General features: G+C 38.2%; 3 protein-coding genes across 5 annotated transcripts; 1 reads left to right on the top strand and 2 right to left on the bottom strand.

Moving 5' to 3' along the window:
• The first annotated feature begins 33 nt into the window (after positions 1 to 33).
• On the top strand, positions 34 to 9,423 carry LOC108807732 (protein STICHEL-like 2). Of its 3 annotated transcripts, none has more exons than XM_057006902.1 (8): positions 34 to 332; positions 706 to 2,163; positions 7,699 to 7,918; positions 8,010 to 8,195; positions 8,261 to 8,452; positions 8,551 to 8,977; positions 9,064 to 9,115; positions 9,188 to 9,423. In XM_057006902.1, exons 2-8 carry the CDS (start codon positions 772 to 774, stop codon positions 9,260 to 9,262), a joined length of 2,544 nt encoding a protein of 847 aa, XP_056862882.1. In that variant the 5' UTR covers positions 34 to 332; positions 706 to 771; the 3' UTR covers positions 9,263 to 9,423. The 3 variants fall into 3 exon arrangements, with proteins under 3 accessions (XP_056862882.1, XP_056862881.1, XP_056862883.1); XM_057006901.1 differs by having other exon boundaries at positions 610 to 2,163; XM_057006903.1 differs by lacking the exon at positions 34 to 332 and having other exon boundaries at positions 344 to 2,163.
• A 2,526-nt stretch (positions 9,424 to 11,949) lies between these two features.
• Positions 11,950 to 14,416, bottom strand: LOC108811566 (26S proteasome non-ATPase regulatory subunit 6 homolog). The gene is made up of 8 exons (XM_018583630.2): positions 14,174 to 14,416; positions 13,981 to 14,095; positions 13,419 to 13,509; positions 13,177 to 13,322; positions 12,866 to 13,085; positions 12,626 to 12,734; positions 12,349 to 12,517; positions 11,950 to 12,266 (listed from the first exon to the last, which is right to left on the bottom strand). Exons 1-8 carry the CDS (start codon positions 14,310 to 14,312, stop codon positions 12,092 to 12,094), a joined length of 1,164 nt encoding a protein of 387 aa, XP_018439132.1. The 5' UTR covers positions 14,313 to 14,416; the 3' UTR covers positions 11,950 to 12,091.
• A 3,443-nt stretch (positions 14,417 to 17,859) lies between these two features.
• LOC108850020 (argininosuccinate synthase, chloroplastic) lies at positions 17,860 to 20,642 on the bottom strand. Its single transcript, XM_057006905.1, has 10 exons — positions 20,486 to 20,642; positions 20,216 to 20,271; positions 20,051 to 20,132; positions 19,766 to 19,910; positions 19,567 to 19,615; positions 19,303 to 19,485; positions 19,119 to 19,193; positions 18,848 to 19,033; positions 18,667 to 18,755; positions 17,860 to 18,595 (listed from the first exon to the last, which is right to left on the bottom strand). The coding sequence occupies exons 1-10, from the start codon at positions 20,556 to 20,558 to the stop codon at positions 18,043 to 18,045; spliced, it is 1,491 nt and encodes a 496-aa protein (XP_056862885.1). The 5' UTR covers positions 20,559 to 20,642; the 3' UTR covers positions 17,860 to 18,042.
• Between the last annotated feature and the right edge of the window lie 212 nt (positions 20,643 to 20,854).

The following is a 20,854-nucleotide window of genomic DNA, read 5'->3' as shown; positions in this document are numbered from 1 at the left end:
GAAACCGCCGAACGAATCTTAAATGAAGCAAAAAACTATTTCCTTTTTTATTTTCTCTCTCTGGTTGTCACTGGTTGGGCTCTCTGTCCCAAGACGCCACCTTTCTCTGCAAAAAATCACTGCCCTCCTACCCCTAACATATGTCTCCCTCTTCTCTATCTCTATCCACACATCCTCTTTATTTATTTACTACCATTATTTATTATCACCTCTCTCTCTCACCATCACTCTTATTTACCACATTGCCACCAACTTCTTCTTCTTCATCTTTCAAGAGGGTTTTAGGGTTTTGGTTTCTCCACATTGTACTCCACTCCATTCAATACACATTGGTATTCCCCAATCTTGACGTTTGGGGTTTTCGGTTTGTCGTTTATTTATTTGATAGTTATATTAAACCATTCCAAGTTTTGTTTTTTTACATAGCTTATCTGGGTCTCTGTTTTATGCGTTTTTTGAGCTCTGTGACTGTTCATATTTTAATATTCCCCCCCCATCTGTTCTTGTGTTGCTACATTTTCATCGTTTAGCCTTAGCTTCTACTTTTCATTTTTTTAACTTGCTAAAATGCTTGTTTGACTTTGATCTATGGTTTTTTTCTCTATATAGGCTTCCTTCAACCGATAATGAGCTTCAATGTTGCAGAAAACTTTATAGTCATTATATCAGGCAATAGTTGATGGGTTTTGAATCTTGACGTTTCAGGAGAGAGAGAGAGAGACAGAGAGAGTTTGTGTCTGAGTTTTTGGGATTTGCTTTTTGAAAAAAAAAATGGGGGAAGTAAGAAGGCATTCGTTAGATGTACCCATCACAAGAACGCTCGTTGCTCTTCGTAGGGTCCGGTCACTGAGAGATCCATGTACCAACTCAATGAGCAAGTTCGCTTCTCTCCTCGAAAACGTCAAATGGGAAACCGCTTCCAACAACAACGGGATCTCTCTTCAGTTCGTGAACGACGATGATCCTCGCAAGGAGGCTGATGATAATGATGATGCTCATGTTGGTTTGGTTCCTTACGAATCGTACTCGATCATGGAGGAGCTAGAGAACGGTTGCGATCTTCACAAGCTGAGCAACAGGGTGGTGCTTAATGGAAGAGAAGGAGACGCTTGCTCGCCCTCTAGTGAAAGATCCTATGGTGAAGGTAGAGAGTTAGCATGTAATGCGCCTACACGTTACTCCACAAAGCTAGCTAGCTCGGTTGGTGAATACAGTAGCCGTGTAGGAGGTAGTAGTCCAATGACGTCGACAAACCATAGCTATGGAGATCATCATGATGATGTTGAATGTAACAACCGTGGCTGTGGAATAGCCTCTTGCTGGTCAATAACGCCGAGGTACAACAGAGGATCATCATCAAACCAGTCCTCTGACGTAGAAGAGTATCCTTTGCTACTATCTAGCAATCCCGAGAGTAACGCTGTGACACCGAGGAGTCACGTGTCGAGAAGTCTGAGTCAGAAGTTCAGACCGAAGTCTTTCGACGAGTTAGTCGGACAAGAAGTCGTGGTGAAGTGTCTCTTGAGCACGATTTTAAGAGGGAGGATCACTTCTGTTTACCTCTTCCACGGTCCTCGCGGGACTGGTAAAACTTCAACCTCTAAGATATTCGCCGCTGCTTTAAACTGCCTCTCGCAAGCTGCTCATAGCAGACCGTGCGGCTCGTGCAGCGAGTGCAGTTTATATCTGTCTGGAAGAAGCATGGACGTGAAGGAGATGGATTCAGCTAAACTAAACAGGCCTAGCTACCTCAGGTCTTTCGTCAAAACCGCTTCTCTTCCTCCTGTTTCATCTAGATTCAAGGTGTTCATCATCGACGAGTGTCAGTTACTAAGCCAAGAGACTTGGGGAACGCTCTTGAACGGTTTGGATAATAATAATCTCTCTCAGCATTCTGTTTTTATACTGGTCACATCGGAGCTAGAGAAGCTGCCACGTAACGTCCTCTCAAGGTCTCAGAAGTATCATTTCTCCAAAGTGTGCGATGCGGATGTATCGTGTAAGCTGGGGAAGATCTGTGTGGAGGAAGGTATTGATTTTGATCAGGGTGCGGTTGATTTCATCGCTTCTAAATCTGATGGTTCGCTTAGGGATGCTGAGATAATGCTTGATCAGTTGAGTTTGCTCGGCAAAAGAATAACTACATCTCTGGCCTATAAGCTTGTGAGTTTAGTTTACTACACATCTTTTTTTAGTTTATTAATTTTTTTTTTTTTTTTTTTTTTGAAAGAATTTTAAATTTTATTCATCTCAAAAAAACTTGTTTACAGTGTAAAAACTGCTAATTGCTTAATAAAAAAAACATCTCAAAATCAAACTCCGATGCTTATTTTCTCCCAAACCAAATCTCCATCATTTGCACATACTTGGCCCCCTCTTTCTTCCTGAGAGACGTAATCCTGTTTTTCACCATTGTTTCCAGTCTTGCAATCAAGCAACCAACCGGCTTCAAAGGTTCTCCAACTCTTCTCGTATTTCTCTCCATCCATAACACATATATTACTGCTTGAAAACAGTATCTTAGTAGACAAGTCGAGAGTCTGTCTTGCACTCCATTCACCACCACTTGCATCACTCGCTCCCATCCATGAATGCACACACTTCCTGCCAAGCTTCCAATAGTCTCACTCCACACTTCTTTTGAATATTTGCAATCAAAAAACAAGTGATCTCTCGTTTCCAACTCTTCCTTACAGAGCCAACACACTGCAACCGCCTGTGGATTCCATCTGAAGATTCTATCTCCTGTCGCCAATCTGTTACGAACTGCTATCCAAGTAATAAAAGCAAACTTTGGAGTGGCTTCCTTTATCCAAATACCTTTACTCCATTGGACCTTAACAGAGTGGACTCTAATGAGATCCCAAGTTTGCGCAGTGATGAAATTTGATTTGAAATCCCCATTCTCCCTTTTCCATAAACACACATCCTCCATCAAGTTCATACCTCTCTCTTTCAATTTCATTACTTCCTGCTCTATCATCCGAAAAACAGGAACTCTGTGTAATCTGCTCCTATACATCTGAATAGCTCTTTCCACTGTAGTATGCAGAGGAATACCTAGGGCTATACAACCTCTTTCTCCTGTTAGCTCAATTAGTCTTCCTAGAGGAGACCAATTATCAAACCAAAACGAAGTCGTAGAACCACTATTGATCTCCACTTGCATAAACTGAAAAGCCAGTGTTCTTAGCTTCAACAGTTTTTTCCACATCCAAGACCCCAAAGAACTACTCTCCTTTATACTCCAAAAAGACCCCTTCCTAATGAGATATCTCCAAATCCATTGCACCCACAGTGAACTTCTTACTGCCATCAACCTCCAAATCAGCTTTAAACAAGAAACAGTGTTTGCCTCCAACAGATTTCTCAATCCTAAACCCCCTTCCTCCTTCGGTTTACATACATCTGCCCAAGAAACCTTTGCTTTGTGCGGCGATAATACTGGGCCAGACCAGAGGAAAGCCGCACATATGCTGTTGATTTCATGGATGCAACTGTTTGGCAGCCTATAAGCAGACATCCAAAAGTTGATGATGCTATATAAAACTGATCCAATGAGCTGAAGTCTCCCTGCAAATGTGAGATGCCTTGCCGTCCAAGTAGAGATACGATTTCTTATCCTGGATATAAGCGGGCTATAATCCTTAGCATTCATCTTCTTTGTTAGAAGCGGGAGACCCAAATATCTTACTGGAAGAGCACCAGCTTCAAAAGGGAATTGTTCTAAAATGGCAACACTATCTACTTCTTTCACTCCAGCTAGATACAATGTTGACTTTTCCAGACTGATGCTAAGCCCCGACATTCTAGCAAATCGCTTGAAAACTGCCAAGATACCTTCAATGGAACTCTTCTTCCCATCAGAAAAAACCAGTACATCATCAGCAAAACAAATATGTGTCAAGCTCATCTCTTTGCAGTACGGATGATATCCAACTTGCCTCTCTCGTGCAGCTTTATCCAAGAGTTTTGAGAGAACTTGCATGCATATCACAAACAAATACGGCGAAAGAGAACAGCCTTGACGAAGCCCACGCTTACTATTGAAATAACCAGCTAGCTCACCATTCACCTGAATAGAGAAAGAAGCCAACTCTATGCACTTCTTTATCCAAACGATGAATCTGTCCGGGAAATTCAGCGCAGCCAACACATTTAGCAAGAAAGACCACTGAACCGAGTCAAAAGCTTTCGAGATGTCAATCTTGATGGCACATCTTTCTGAAACTGATTCATTGTGATAGTTCTTTACCAACTCAGAAGCAAGAAGGACGTTTTCCATAATCAGTCTATCCTTAACAAATGCTGACTGGTTTAGAGATATGAAAAGGGGAAGTAATCTTTTCATTCTGTTGGCTAAGAGCTTGGAAATTACCTTATAGATAACATTGCAGCATGAAATGGGCCGATAATCTTTCATGGTAATAGCCTCTGTCGATTTGGGAATAAGCGCCAAGATGGTAGAGTTGATGCCCTTAGGTAGAAAACCCTTGTCGAAAAAAGACTGAACTGCAATAGCAAAGTCTCTTCCCGTGATAGCCCAAGTTGCTTTGAAAAACTCCATCGTGTACCCATCAGGACCAGGTGATTTATCCCCTGCCATAGAGAACAGAACCTTCTTCACTTCTTCTATAGTTACTGTTCCACACAACATGCTTCTATCTTCTTCCGAACATTCATACTCAAGTAGGGATTTTAACTCCTCCAATCTTGCACCTTCATAATCCTCAGGGGAGTGAGTTAAAAAATTCCTAAAATGGTTTACTGCTTCCTCCTTTATGTCTTCTTGATTGTCTGCTATAGTACCATCCGCCCTCTTAATTTCTCGTATAGAATTTCTGACTTCTCTTACTCTCGCAGCTCTATGAAAGCTCTTATTGTTGCCATCTCCCACATCTAACCAGTGAACCTTAGCTCTCTGACTGATAACCTTCTCCTCAATTCTCGATAATAGCAGCCATCTTTCATAAGCAGTAGACTCAATTTCCATATTTCTTTGACTCGGATCCTCCAAATTATTTGTCTGAGCTAAGCAAAGAGATTTATAAGCTTCACTTGTCTTTTTAAAAATATCTCCAAATTTCTCTTTGCTAAGCTCTCTTAGGTAGGGCTTCAAAGCTTTCAGCTTCTTTGATAATCTAAAAAGCGCCGAAGTAGAGTTAAACAGAGGTTCAGTCTCTGCCCAGAAACCTTCCACCATCGAATAAAATTCAGGCGAGTCAACCAAAGCATTAACAAACTTGAAAGGCTTCCTAGGTTTCATTACTTCTGTCTTGAAAACCATTCTACACCTCTGATGATCCGAACAACCTCCAGCTTCAAAAACACAGTAGGATTGAGGAAACATTCGCACCCAAGCTTCATTCATCATCACCCTATCCAATTTCTTGCAAATGATCCCAATATCCCTTTTATTGCACCAGGTGAAACGCGGCCCTTGATAAGACATATCTAGCAAAGCACAATACTCCACTGCTTCTTTAAACTCTCTCATTCCCAAAGAATCATATGTCGTATCCACCGAATGCTCTAAACCATCCAAAATCTCATTGAAATCTCCCTGAATTATCCACGGCGCCTTTCGAATAATAGGAGAATCCTGATGGTCTTTCAAATCCTTCCATAACTCCTTCCTTTCTTCCGCCAAATTTTTACCATAGACAAAAGAAACAAACACTTCCTTCACACACCCCTCCAATAGAATAGAACAAGTAACCATCTGAGCACTCTGAAAACAGGGAGTGACTCTCACTCTCGGACTCCAAATAACCCAGATTCTTCCCAGACTGTTATGTTCATAATTTGTAAGATAAGACCATCCTGGAACCACTGCTTCCAAAATTCCTTTAACTCTTCCCTCCTTTACTCTCGTTTCTATCAAGCAACCAAATTGAAAACCACTTCTTCTAATCCAATCTCCTACCACCTGATGTTTAGATTTTTTATTGAAACCTCTTATGTTCCAGAAAAATCCAGACATATTATTGACGTCGGGGTTTCTTTCTTTTCAGATTGCTCGGAGAAGCCTCCTGAACTTTCTGACCTCCTTTTAAATACCTATGATTTATCTTCGAATCACGAGGTAAGCATTGCCTAGGAATGACCAATTCTTCCTCCTTCTCTTCTGATGAAATTATCTCCTCCTCTTCTATCTGCACTTCTTTATCAATCTCACTTTCTGACTGATTTTCCTCATCCACTGGTGTTAGCACTGAGAACCTAGATTGTGATAGTATGGACACCTTTCCAAACTCCAACATTCTAGGAGACCTACTAGCTTTACCAGGAGATACTGCTGCCCACTCTTCATTTTCTTCTTTACTCTTTGCCACTGGTGTTTCTTCCACCATTGGTATCGTAATTCCTTCATCTTTCTTCTGATCATCCATATTTTTCTCATTAATCGATTCCCTTTCTTGCTTCGACTCAGTGTTATTTGTCTTATCTTCATCCTCCACTCGAGCTTCTTTATTTATTTTTTGAGCTTCTTCTTCTCTAATTTCACCTTCCTCCAAGACATTTTTCTCTTCTCTCACCACCATTTCTCTTCTGAAACTACAAGCTTTTTCCGTGTGGCCCCATTTATCACACTTCCCACACTTCTTTGGCAACCAAGGATAGCTATATTCAACTAACATCTCTTCTCCTTGAACATTGAATTTCAACTGTTTTGGAAGATCTTTTGTTAAATCCACATTAACAAAAACCTTAGCCATCTCCAAGTTTAGACACTGAGCCGTCTCCGGGTGTAGCCTCTTTGGAACTCCTAAAGGACTTGTCACAAAGCTCAATCCCTGCCATGAGAACATCTTCAAAGGAACCTTCTTAATATGAACCCACATCGGAATAGATTGAGTTGGTGGCTTTTCCTTTTCTACCACTGGAGACCATTTCGTCATTACCACCGGCACACCCGCTAGATTCCACATTCCCCTTCGTAGAATCCTGTTTTTATCAGCTTGATTCAATATTCTGAATTTCATCATCGTCGCATTCACCTCAAACACTTCAATCTTTTGAGACTTATCATTCAGCGTCCATATTTTATTCACTATCGAATGCACCTTAGCTATGTGAGGAGCATTATCCAGGAATTTACCTATCAGAAAGTCATCCCATAGCGGAGGTACATCTTTTGTGATCTCCTCCGGTACCGTTATCATGCCTATCCCGTCTTTCATCTCAATCTCAACATCATACTTCTTCAGAACTTTCTGACCTTGAACTGCTCCTATCCAAGATCCTTTAGCCTTGATCGGATCCTGAACCCCTTGCGGTGATTCGACCACTCCTTCTTTCTCAGAACTCTTTTGCAAATCTATCATCGGAGTCGGAGCCCCCTTCATATCTCCCTCACTCTTCAAACCATCACCATCGAAACTTATTTCCAAATCCTTCGTCGGAGTCGAGACCCCCATCAAATCATCACCGCTGCTTGTTTTCCGATCAGATCCTTGCGTTTCCCCCAGAGATGAACCAGCTTCCATCGGAGAAAGAGGTTTATCCGGCGGATCCGCCGTACCCATGTCGTTATCGAACGAGAGAAATCCCAAATCGCCTTTCGCCTTTTTTGTCGCCAGAGTAAAACGGAGCGTTTTTTAAAATGTTATTATTTTTTTCGCCTTTCGCCTTTTTAGTTTATTAATCATCATTGTCTTGAGAATGAAGATTAAACTTTCTTTCATTTTGTTTCAGATTGGGGTTGTGTCTGATGATGAGTTGCTTGATCTGCTTGATCTTGCACTGTCTTCTGATACTTCGAACACGGTTATAAGAGCGAGGGAGCTGATGAGATCCAAAATAGATCCTATGCAGCTTATTTCACAGCTAGCTAATGTGATTATGGACATTATTGCTGGAAAATCTCAAGAGAATAGTTCAGCAACCAGACTTCGGTTTCTTACAAGGCATACATGTAAGCACCCTAATGATTAAACTTCAAATAACGGCTTCAGGTTAAACAATGTCTATAACACTTTTATCATATGTTGTATTATTATATATAGCTGAAGAAGAGATGCAAAAACTGAGTAATGCATTGAAGGTACTATCTGACGCTGAGAAACACTTGAGAGCATCGAAAAACCAGACAACCTGGCTCACTGTTGCACTGCTGCAACTTAGCAACACCGACTCGTCTTCCTACGCAGCAAATGAAAATGGATTGTGTTTAAGAAGCCAAAGAAGCAAAGGTCTTTAGTTTGTTTTTGTTTTTTGGTTGCTTAACTATATAACTGACACTGGTTTTGTTTTTTAGACGGTGACCTCTCCAGCACATCATCAGAGTGTCCTGGTGATGTGGGTAAACAAACCGAGGAGTGTCAAGACGTAAACTGTAACGAAACAGTTGAAACAGTGTGGAAAACGGTCACAGAGTTGTGCTGTTCAGATTCACTAAGGAGATTCTTGTGGAAACGAGGGAGGTTAACTTCACTTACTATTGACAAAGGTAAGTAGTAAGTTACCCTTTTTTCAGAGAGACTCTAATGTTCAAGTGTGGTATATTCAAGTATGGTAAGTAGTACTAAATCCATTATATATTTTCAGGTTCAAGTGTGGCAATAGCAGAACTAGAATTCTACACACCTCAGCATGTAACAAGAGCTGAGAAATCATGGAAAATGATTGCAGACTCATTCCAAACCGTGTTGGGATGCAATGTTGAGATTCGAATGAATCTTGTTATCTCTGAGTGTTCTCCACCAAAGAGTGCTAGAGCAGCAGGAAGGCTTTTCTCTGGACTTTTCAGCTGCTCTCGTAGAATGCTGCACAAGTCTTACCTGACTACTATAAACGACTCTGATCATCACTCACCTGAAGTTACAAATTCTCTGAGAAGTTGCCAAGGGAATGTCTTGAGGGCTCGAAGCGTACGTTCTTCAGCCAATGCATCGTCGCGGATGAGCAGTGCAAGTGATCAAGGCGATGTATATTCTGCTATGTGCACTCCACATATGCCTCCGGGTGACAAAAGGTAAAATATGGTAATATAGATTTTATTTCAATGTTAAGTTGTTTTTGTGACTTGGATAGCTAGTGAACTGCCTGACCTTTGTGCAGGCCAGAAGATGACACTGATGTGTTGTGTTGGAGGAGGACTCCACTAGGCAAGGTAAACATATAATACTATCAGTTTGGTCTGAACTAGAAGGGAAAAGTTTGATGGTTCATTGATGTCTTGTAGGATCAGGGAGAGGCACAGAACAGCAAGAGCTCAAGGCTCATTGGCAGAGTTCTTCCCTGCACTGCAGCTGGTTAAGCGAGCTTGATGACACACTCCCATTTTGTGGAACCATTATTAGATTTTATTAGCTAATCCATGAAGATGTTTCAAGACCATATATTAGATTAGCATATACTAATCAAATCATTAAAGGACATAAATCATTTTACCGTCTAATTTAAGCCCCCCTTTTATTCCCTGAGCTCAAATGCTGATATAGCTAATTAGTAAAATCGTAAGTGGCTACAATATTTCACAATTATGTGGTCTAATCATTAATTTAACAAACATTCTCTCCACTCAAACCCCAACAAATTAATGCTTTTACTAATTACCGTATTAGTCATTAAATTTTTCACTATATTCCTAGGAAGGAAAAAACAGCCTATTGAATCTTAGCATTTTCAGAGCAAGAGGGACTCACGGCAAGGATGTTCATTGTCGCTATATCTGTTTGTGGTGTGCATGAATGTGTTTTCTAGGATGCTTGATGATGCTGCAACGAGAGAGAAGTTCGGGTTCCATCCAAAGTGTAAGAATATAAATCTCACTCACTTATGTTTTGCGGATGATTTGATGATTTTTGGAGATGGAACCAAGAGATCTATAGAGGAAATCTTGAAAGTGTTTGAAGAATTCGACAAGATATCGGGTCTCAAAATTAGCTTGGAGAAATCAACTTTGTTTTTGGCGGGAATTTCAGAGCAAAATCAAAAAGATATTCTTCATCACTTTCTTTTTGTGAATGTTAAGCTTCTTGTTCGCTATCTTGGACTCCCTCTGGTCACGAAAAACATGACTATCTTGGATTATTTGCCTCTCATTGAAAAGATAAGGAAGAGAATAGGTTCATGGACGGGACGATTCTTATCTTACGCAGGCCGTCTCCAGTCAATCTAATCAGTGATAAACAGTCTTGCGAATTTTTGGATGGCAGCGTTTAGGCTTCCAAGTGGATGCCTAAAAGAGATAGAAAAGCTATGCTCAGAGTTTCTGTGGTCGGGTCCTGAACTAAATGGTAGGAAGATAAAAGTGGCTTGGTCTGATGTCTGTAGAAAGAAAGAGGAAGGAGGCTTAGGTGTGAGGAGGTTGAAAGAAACAAATTTGGCCAGCTGCTTGAAGTTTATTTGGAGAATACTATCTACTAACTTGATGTGGGTAAATTGGATCAAGATCTATCTTATCAGAAAAGGCTCTATTTGGTCGGTTAAGGAGAATACACAACTGGGATCTTGGATGTGGAAGAAAATTCTGAAAACTCGGGAGATAGCGAAGCAGTTATACCGTGTAGAAGTTCGAAATGGTAAAAGTGCCTCCTTTTGCCATGAAAGTTGGTCATCTCTTGGATGCTTAAAGGATTTACTGGGTAATGGCAGTCCCTTTGATTTGGGAATCTCAATTGAAGCTACAGTGGAGGATAGTTGGAAGCATCGAAGAAGAAATCACTGTGTTCTTATTCTAAACAGAGTAGAGGAAAATATCGAGAGTTGTAAAATCAAGAGAACGCAGGAGGAGGATGTTTCATTGTGGAAAAATTCAAAAGGTCATTACAAGAGATCATTCTCTTCTGGAGAAACATGGAGAGCTACAAGAGAGACTCACCAACAATGTTAATGGCATAAGGAGGTTTGGTTCAAATATGCCACGCCAAAATACTCTTTTATCCTATGGCTTGCTATGAAAGGAAGAATGACAACAGGGGACCGCATGAGAAACTGGAATGGAGGAGCTAACATAAACGTTTCATGCGTTCTATGTAATGAACCTTTAGAAACAGTTGAGCATCTCTTCTTTGAGTGTGGTTTTTCAGCAGAGATTTGTAAAACATTGATGAAGGGAGTTCTGCTGGATAAATTTACAGTAAGGTGGGAGGAGTTGATGAGAGTAATGAGAGACAATTCGAATGGGAAGATGAAGCAGTTCATCATTAAGTATATGTTTCAGACTTCAGTATACATGATATGGAGGGAGAGGAACAGAAAAAGGCATGGAGAGAAGGCCTCGCCAACGAATTTGCTAATAAAGCTCATTGATGAAAACTTGCGAAACAAGCTTACACTTGTGCAGAGGAAGGGAGACATGGATATTGGGAAGGGGATGGTCTATTGGTTTAGCACAAGATAGTTTTAAATTTGGAGTCTTTTTATTAGAAGTTTAAGCTTGTTTTAATTTTTGGATGAGGTAACACTTGATGTATAAAGGTCTTTTTCTTTTGAATTAAATTTAACATTCAATTCAAAAAAATAAATAAATAAATAAATAAATTTTAGCATTTTTCGAAATCGCTATGAACCGCAAAAACTGCATTAGCGGATGGTAGCGGGGAAACCAGTCAACCCCTTAGTCCACTGCTTTTGGCAAGGCGACATATGTTCGAAGCAAGCGCAACCGTTGAAAACACTAACACGTGGCGACAGTCTTTTGTGGTGAAACCGTAGCCGTAGCAAGCGGCCTCCATTCGTAAAAAAAGCTTTGCCTTTCTTGTCCTTCAGACACTTCCTTAATCCAATCTTTTACAGATTCCTAAATTTTTTTTACTACACTCCTCACTTGAACTTGAGACTCGTGTTCTGCTTTTGAACCTACTAAAGAAGCTGGTCACACTTGTCGTAGACAGGAAGAACCGCGAGAAAGAAATGGCGTCTGTTCTCATCTCTTGTTCTTGGGGAATAATTCATAACTGATATATAAATCAACTAAAAGATGCAGAGAGACAACTAGAGTCAAAAGAAACAAGGGAACCCGACTAGTATTTTGATCTCGAATATCGGTTCTCAAACCTTAAGAAGATTCTGCCGTCTGTGTATCCAAGTTGCAATTTTGAAGAAGAAAAAAAAAACGAAAAAGAAACATGTGTGACATGGTTCACAGATCGATGACACGAGAGAGCTTCTGGATCCTGTTTAGCAGAAAATCTCCTTGCTTGATCGTTGCCTGGTAAAGCGCATTCTTTGCATCTGGACGGTTTGTCTCCAATACACCTGCCACCTTGTCTATCTTGCAGTGAAGCTTCCCAGCTGCAATGAAACGTGACAGCTCCCTGATTACAATAAACCATGAGACAGTGAGGTTCGAACTTTGTATGATTACGTTACTTGTAAAGAAAGAGCTGGTGTGCTTACTGATCAATGAAATCAACCGAAACACCAAACGCATTTGCCATGGCATCGACAGTAACGCTCTTGTAAGATTCCAGAAACTGAGAGTACACCACCGTTCTCACTTCCCTCATGTAGAATCGGAAATGTGGGTTCAAGTAACGGTCAAACTTTATCTGCTCCGCCATTCCCGCTGAGAATAAATATATCCACAATGGAGCCATTATCGTTAGCACAGAGAGGCAAAACAAAGATAAGACACTTCAGTAGGCTAATAATCTCTTCACTGGATTGTACTCACCAAATGCGGAGAAAAACGCCTTGTACTGGCACTCGTACAGGGAGTTCAGGAACTCGGAAAGGAATGGAATCTTCCCAAGCACGGTCAAGATTTCAGGTGCATCAACAACCTGTCACATTAGTAGAAATTTATCATTTTTTTCTCAAAACGATTCACATCTTTCACAGAGGAACGTCAATTAGAAAACAATATTCACATCACTTCAATAAAGTAGAGGGGCTCTTAGCCATCGAGAAATACCTTCTGCTTAAGGGAAACTCTGTCGAGAGTTATGATGCTCGTCAGGACGGTGTAGAAGATGAAAGTCTCGTAGGGAAATATCTCATAAGTCGTGAAGGTTGAAATGGAATCTAGAAATAAGCTGGCAGCTTTCTTAAAATTTCTGGTGGACATGCAATACAAGCCTTCATAGACCTTTAGCCTGTTCTTTCTCTCCCAGTCACCGCCCTCTTCAAACAACCTGGCATGTGTAAACAGAAAGTTTTAGACCCATGAAAGGTGGGTGTGTTAAGATAGCAAAATGAAGTTAAATAGCCTAATCGACACTTTACTTTTTAGCTTTGTCAATGCTCTTGGATACCAGATCAAAGTCCATGTAGAAGAAGGCAAGCTGGAGCGTATAGAAGACCAAATCCATCTTTTGGCCAACAGCAACGGTTTTTCCTTCAGTGAGTTTCAGTTGCTCTAAAGCTTTCTCCTAAATAAAATTCACAAAGTAAAAAAATTCTAGTTGCCAATAGAAAGAAGTTCTCTGAAGTGCATAATGACTAACATTTGACATGCTCTCTAGTACCTTATCACTAATCCTGATGAAATAGAGAGCCTTAGCAAGATGAGCTTCACGGACTTCACTTTCCCCCAAATTTTCTTCAGCATCTGCAATCCTAAATAAAGGAGAAGGAAGGAATAAGCAGGAGAAGACTAACACCATCTACACGTAAGACAGGACAGATTCTTAACTCTATAACAAAGGCTAATGGTTATCTCCAATACAGAAAAAAAAAACTAAGATTCATACTGTCTTAAACTCAGTCCCTCAAAATCATTACATCAGCACAAGTAACATCCAATTTAAGACCTAACTCCTAAACCAATTCTGCCTCGGTTTCTAAAACTGCACACAGCACAAGTAACATCCAATTATAGACCCAATTCACCGTAATGCTACAGCTAGTACACCATCCACATCAGTCTAAACCAAACAGACACTAATACAAGGATTCGAGTTTAACTAGTTTAAGGCACCGCGGATTATATATCCACACGCAAAGTTGTAATATTTTGGCACCAAGCTGTCGGAATATGAATATGGAACAAGAACATTCTCCAGAATTGTCTAAAGGCAGAAACTTTACTTGTCGTCGAGCTTTTTAAGCTCCTCCTCGTTGTTAGCGCGCATGGAATCCAACAAGCTCTGATCCAACTCCAGAACAGAAGACGCCGCTAGGGTTTCGTACAATGGAGCCATCCCTACCCAAAAGAGACACAAACCCAACAACATCAGGAACAGAAAACCGAAGCTACTCGGAGTAAAGGAAGATACTTTACCATCGGATTTGATGGAATCCAAGACGTCAGACTTGAGCTGGACTTTTTCGATGTCTTGGACATCTGGATGGGTGAGGAGAAAGAGCTTGTGAGCTAGTATAAGGTGAGGCTGCTGAGTTCCTTCTGCTCCACCGTCCATGGTTGCTTGCACTCGATTCAGGAAAAAGAAAAAAGCTTAAGCTTTGAGACGGATCTGAGAAAGAAAGTAATGAATATTTGTTTGCTTGAGTAAGGAGGAAGAGCAAACCGGTTTATTAAAGCCCGGTTTCGTATCTTTCAAGCATTTATCTTTACTTTACTTGAAAAATATTTATTCTAAAAACTTATTCCAAAAATCGTTTAAAAAAGAAAAAAAATTTCCTAGCTACACGAAGTTCACACTAATATGGTGGAAACCATCCAAAATATCAAAATATATCATTAACTACACGAAATTTATATTAATACATGCCATATGTACGAAGTAAATGATAATATGTTGACAACATCACAACCGGATTTAATTGATCTTAAGCTAAGTTAATTGGAGTAATTCGTAATTTATGAAATTAATAAATTTAATTGATTTTATTAATAAACTTAATAATTATTAAACTTAATAAAATTACTAAATTATTAAACTTAATAAACTTAACAAACATAATACTTTAACATAATATTTTTTAACATAATAAAATTATTAATAAAATTACAAATTTATTAAACTTATAAAATAATAATATTTAACTTAATAAAATTACCATTTTTAAACTTATTAATTTTATTAAACGTAATAATTTTATTAAACTTAATAAATTTAATATACTTGATTGATTTTATTAATAAACTTAATAATTATTTAAACTTAATAAAATTATAATTTATTAAACTTCAGGAAATATTTTTAATAAATTTAATAAATGTATTAAAAATATCCTTAAGTTCAATAAATTATTAAAAAAATTTAATAAACTTGATTGATTTTATTAATAAACTTAATAATTATTTAAACTTAATAAAATTATAATTTATTAAACTTCAGGAAAAAGTTTAATAAATTTAATAAATTGAATAAATATGTTAAAAAAATTTCCTTAAGTTTAATAAATTATAAATTTTATTAAGTTTAAATAATCATTGAGTTTATTAATAAAATCAATCGAGTTTATTAAACTTATTAAGTTTAATAAACTTATTGAGTTTAATAAATTTAATAAGTTTAATAATTTATTAAGTTAAAAAATTATCATGTTTAAATTTGTAAATTTTATTAAGTTTAATAATTTTAAGTTAGAAACTATTATTTTTGTTAAGTTTATTAAGTTTAATAAATTAGTAATTTTATAAAGTTTAATAATTATTGAGTTTATTAATAAAATCAATTAAATTTATTAAGTTTCATAAATTACGGATTGCCCCCATTAAGTTAGCTTAAAATCCATTAAACCCGATTGTGATGTTTCCAACATATTATCATTTATTTCGTACATGTGGCATGTATTAACACAAATTTCGTGTAGTTATTGACACATTTGATATTTTGGATGGTTTCACCATATTAGTGTAAACTTCGTGTACGTAGGAAACTTTTTTCCTTTAAAAAATTCAGGGAAAATAACTATTACCAAACTGACTAAATCCAATTATAAAATTGACTAAAACCAATTAACTAGTCTAAACTAATTCAAACACATCGGTTTAATTGTTATACAAACATATCGGATCGGGTATTTCGGTATAGGGATATAGAATCCATTTCGGGTATTTCGGTACCTCAGGTCTGATTCGGTTATTTTTAGTTCGGATTCGGTTATTTCAGATCGGATTCGGATATTCAGATTTTAAAGGAAAATAATTCATTTTTTAAGTTTCTTGTATTTAAAATATATAGATTTTATCTGTTCGGATTCAGATATCTAATTTTTTTAACTTAATACCCATTCGAGTATTTTGCTATTTTGGTTTGGATTTCGGTTCAGATTTTCTGGTCGGATGCGGTTTCGAATATCGGGTAAAATGCTCACCCCTACCCGTTCATGTATTGAAGTGTGTTATCCTTTCCTCACCTTTCTCATTGTCAAAGATATATATTTTGCTGATATACATCTTTAGTAATGGAAATATACACATTTTTGTATTTTAGGTGAGAACTTACATATAAGCAAGTGTATACATTTTATATTAATAATATGTGTTTTGTGAATATACAAAGAAATGTATCTTAAATTAGTAGATTTTTCTTCTTTAAAAGTAGAAGTGTTAGATTCGAATCTTAAATAACTATAAATAGAAGATTTAATAACCGGGTCTTGTCCATGTCTAAAGAAATTATAAATTTTGACTCAAAGCTGATTGAATTTCAAAGAAAAAAAAAGGAAAAACAAGTACGAAAAATATGACTACAAAAGTTTCTGACCAAAAGATAATCATTATTTAATTTGGTATTATCTATGAACACATTTTTATTTGACTACTAATGTAGATAGGAATGAACAAAGTTACTCACCCAGCTACCTTCCATGTAAGCTAAGATCCAGTCCAGACTCTAGCCTTTATATTCAATCCATTTTATTTAGAAGATGGAGTACCGTACCGTACTTTCTCCCTTCACACAATACTTTCAACTTCAACAATAATCCAATCTTTTCAAAGTGAAGACTAAAGATTAAACTTGAATATAACAAAAATGGGAGAGGGGGAAAGAGTGGACGCTGCTGCTTTAGTGTTACATCTATTTTTTGTATGTTTTTGATGGTGGGGTTAGATGTCGTCGCTGGTTTCGTGGCAATGCAAGCCGAAATCGCCCAACAAGAGGTACATATATATATGTATCTTATATATACACCTTTAGTAAACAAATAATGATAATGATGACGATGATTGTTTCATCTATGTTATGCCCATGATGCAGGTGAATTTACTCGAGTGTACATCTCCAAGCAAAAAAGCTTTCGTGAGAGGGTTAATAGCATTAGGATGTTTGTTAGCAGCTCATTTCATCGCTGTTATGATAGGATGCGTTATCATCTCCAATATAGTCACAATAATTTACGTACCTAAGATCACGAAACACATCCACACGGCCTGTATTTATCTCACTTGGTAACTAAAAAAATTAATACTCTTAAGAGTAAAAAAAAAAGATGTCATAATCATCACATAAATTGTTTCAAGCTTCAAATTTTGCAAGCATATACAACAACACATTAACATTTGTTATATATAATACATATATACAGTATATTTTTTATTTACATATACAGTATTACTTAAACTTTTGTTATGAAATTGACACTTGTTGGTGGTGTTTGTGGATTGGATGATGGTGGAGAACAGGATCATAGCAACTGTGGGAGCGGGGATGCTTACGATGGGCATCTGGACGAATAGAGAGTCAAGATCAAAATGTGGATTCACAAACAAACCTATCCTGTTCTTAGGAGGCGAAGTGTGTTTTCTTCATGCCATTGTCTCTGTCATTATGTATGTAGCAAATGTCATCTCTAGATCTTCTTTAGTTACTTTTTAAAAAGATATTTTATTTTAATTTTTTCTTGCACTTTTTACAATTTTTACACTTTTATTTAATTTATTTTATTCAAATATTTTTTTAAATATAAATTAATCACTTGTGATTGATACTCTTTCTAGTTTAAATAGTGATAAACTGTGATTAGAGATTAATTCAACCGTAAGGTTCATCATCATTCACAGTAACACACATTATTCGATTTATTGAGTTTCTCTCCAAAAAACGAAAACAAAGTGAAGAAAGAAGACACAATTATTCCAAACAGAAGCTGAAGCTAAAACGCATCAAATCTTGAACACAACAAAGGAAGTGATCTTCTAATGTCAATTCAAATAAACTCACGAAGAAAGCCTTTTATCTAAATGCCTTTCTCAAGCATTGCTCTAACTCTCATAGGCAACCCGTAAAGACGAATGAACCCAGCTGCATCAGCTTGGTTGTAAATCTCACTCCCTTCAAACGAAGATATGTCCTGTCTGTACAGACTGTTCGGACTCTTCCGCCCTGTCACCGACACAGATCCTTTGTACAGCTTCAATGTTACGGATCCAGTGGTCTTCTCAGTTAACTTCTCCATGAAGGCGTCCATGGACTCCTTGAGCGGATCAAACCATCTTCCCGCGTAGACCATCTCCGCGTACTTCAGTGCCAACGAGTCTTTCACCTGAATGCTCTCTCTGTCTAACGTGAGAGACTCCAGTTCCTGCACAGCTGCGAACAGGATGGTTCCTCCTGGTGTTTCATAGACTCCACGTGATTTCATACCAACCAGACGGTTCTCCACCATGTCGATCCGGCCAATGCCGTGTTTCCCTCCTATTGTGTTTAGCTCTGAGAGAAGGGTGGCTGGAGAAAGAGCCATCCCGTTGAGTGCCACTGGAAGTCCAGATTCTATCCCGATCTCGATGTACCTGTTAAAATACAATAACATTAGACTCACACGTCAAGATACCAAACAAAGGCTTAGAGAAAAGCAACTTACTCAGGCTGATCAGGAGCATCTTCAGGATCTACACTCATCATGTACATATCTTTCTTCGGCTCGTTAGCTGGATCTTCCAATATATCACCCTTTCAACCAAAAAGATGTTTGGTTTCACAGTCACGTGACAGAATGAACCATTTGTATCCAAAAGGGAATGTATATGACTTTTGTTTTTTACCTCATGACTAAGGTGCCAGAGGTTCCTGTCTCGGCTATAAATAGATTTCTTAGTCACGGGGACAGGAACGTTATGCTTCTTCGCGTACTCAATAGCGTCTTCTCTTCCTTGGATTTCCCATTCTCTCCACGGTGCCACAACTTTAAGTTCAGGGTTTAACGAGAAGAAGGTGAGCTCAAACCGAACCTGGTCAACCAATCACAAGAAGTTAAAGTAATGTAAGAATCCACAAGTCTGTGTGTTTCGGTAGCAAGACAATCCAAGTACTTGCCTGGTCATTTCCTTTGCCAGTACACCCATGTGCAACGGCATCAGCTCCAACCTCTGCTGCTACATCTACCATGGCCTAATCATTTACAAGTTGTACTAGAGTTAATAGGCCTACTTAAAAAGATGTGTTCAGATTGGGTCCATTCTCAGCATAATCATACAAAACCCCCCCTCGAAATGTTTACCTTAGCAATGACAGGTCGAGCCATGGAGGTACCAAGCAAGTATTTTCGTTCATAGATGGCACCAGCTCTTAGACAAGGGAATATGAAATCTTTCACAAACTCCTCTGTGAGGTCCTTAACAACCAGCTGAGAAGCACCACTAGCCTTAGCCTTTTGTTCCAAACCATCCAACTCTTTTATTCCCTTCATATATCAAAAGCATTTAGAGATTGAGAAGACATAAAAGGAACGCTACAGAAAATAGTTGGCGGTAATGTAGCGTACCTGACCAACATCTGCGGTGAAACACACAACTTCACAGCCATAGTTCTCCCTACGAAACAAACACTTCCATGTAAGATAAAGTACAAAGATTAAAACTTTCATGAATGACAAGCATCAAAAGGCAAGTAAACCAGAGGATGATATACACAAGTTATAGGTTAGAAATGAATCGGAGAGAAAGGGAACAAAAAAAACATACTTAAGCCATGGGACGATGACGGAGGTGTCTAAGCCTCCACTGTAAGCAAGAACGACCTTTTTCAGTTTGCCACGAAGTCCGGCACCCTTTGAATCAGCAGCAGACACGACGGTTTGTCCATCACCGGAGAGAACAGCTCGAATAGCTGTTGCAATATTCAAAGACCACAAAATGTTAACATAGAGGATGATGCTCAATCTAACACATGAAAATTTCATTATAAGAAATAAAGAAAATGATTTTTTTAAAGGAAATTGGGAAGATTCAGTGTATTGCTAACTTCACCTTGACTCTTACAGGCGCGTGTTCCGGTAACATGGCTAGTAGCAACAGCATTTCCAGAAAGCTGGCTTCTTTTCACAGATAACTGCAAATTCAGTAAAGAGAGGTCGTGTGTGAATTTAGATACACGATTTTTTTAATAAGCATATCAATTCGAAATGAGAATACCTCTTGAAACAAAGAAGTGGTTCTTAGACAAGCTACATTCTGACATCTTATGTTACCTGCGCACAACATATATCAATTGACATTTTTTGTTTAAAATTTACTGAACCATGTCAGAGATCAACAACTCAGACACCCATTTGCAATACTCTCGGTTTACAATAGAGACCATAGACACTGTAATTGTCACAAATCTATATACTCAAAACTAGAAAATTGGTACATAGAAAATACAAGGGAACTGAAAACGAAGTTGGAGGGCAGAGAGGCAACCATAGCGTGAGCTGCGAAGCGCAAGAGCAGATGAGGAAGAAGAAGGAAACGAAGTCGCCGTAATTTCAGCCATGTCAAAAAATTATCTCTGTTTTTTTTTTTTGCTTATTGTCTGCGTTGTGTGTTAGTTAACAGTGGTGATTGGGTCTTAGGGGCTCTTTGTATTGTAAGTGGGTGGTAAGACGTCACCAGGCTCCACGTCCTCTAGGGTTTTTGACTCTATATCTTTCTTTTTTTTTCATTTCTTAATCTTTTTATTTAACATGTTGCTATAAATAAAAAAAGTATTATTAATATTATTATGACATACTTTCATTACTACCGTACATGTGTAATAATTTTTGTCTTCTTTTGTTGGCACATGTGTAA

This window comes from Raphanus sativus, chromosome 4, assembly GCF_000801105.2.
Source record: "Raphanus sativus cultivar WK10039 chromosome 4, ASM80110v3, whole genome shotgun sequence".
In the NCBI taxonomy this organism is placed as follows: Eukaryota; Viridiplantae; Streptophyta; class Magnoliopsida; order Brassicales; family Brassicaceae; genus Raphanus; species Raphanus sativus.
The sequence above is the reverse complement of the archived record's forward strand: the minus strand, read 5'-3'. Positions and strand labels throughout refer to the sequence as shown.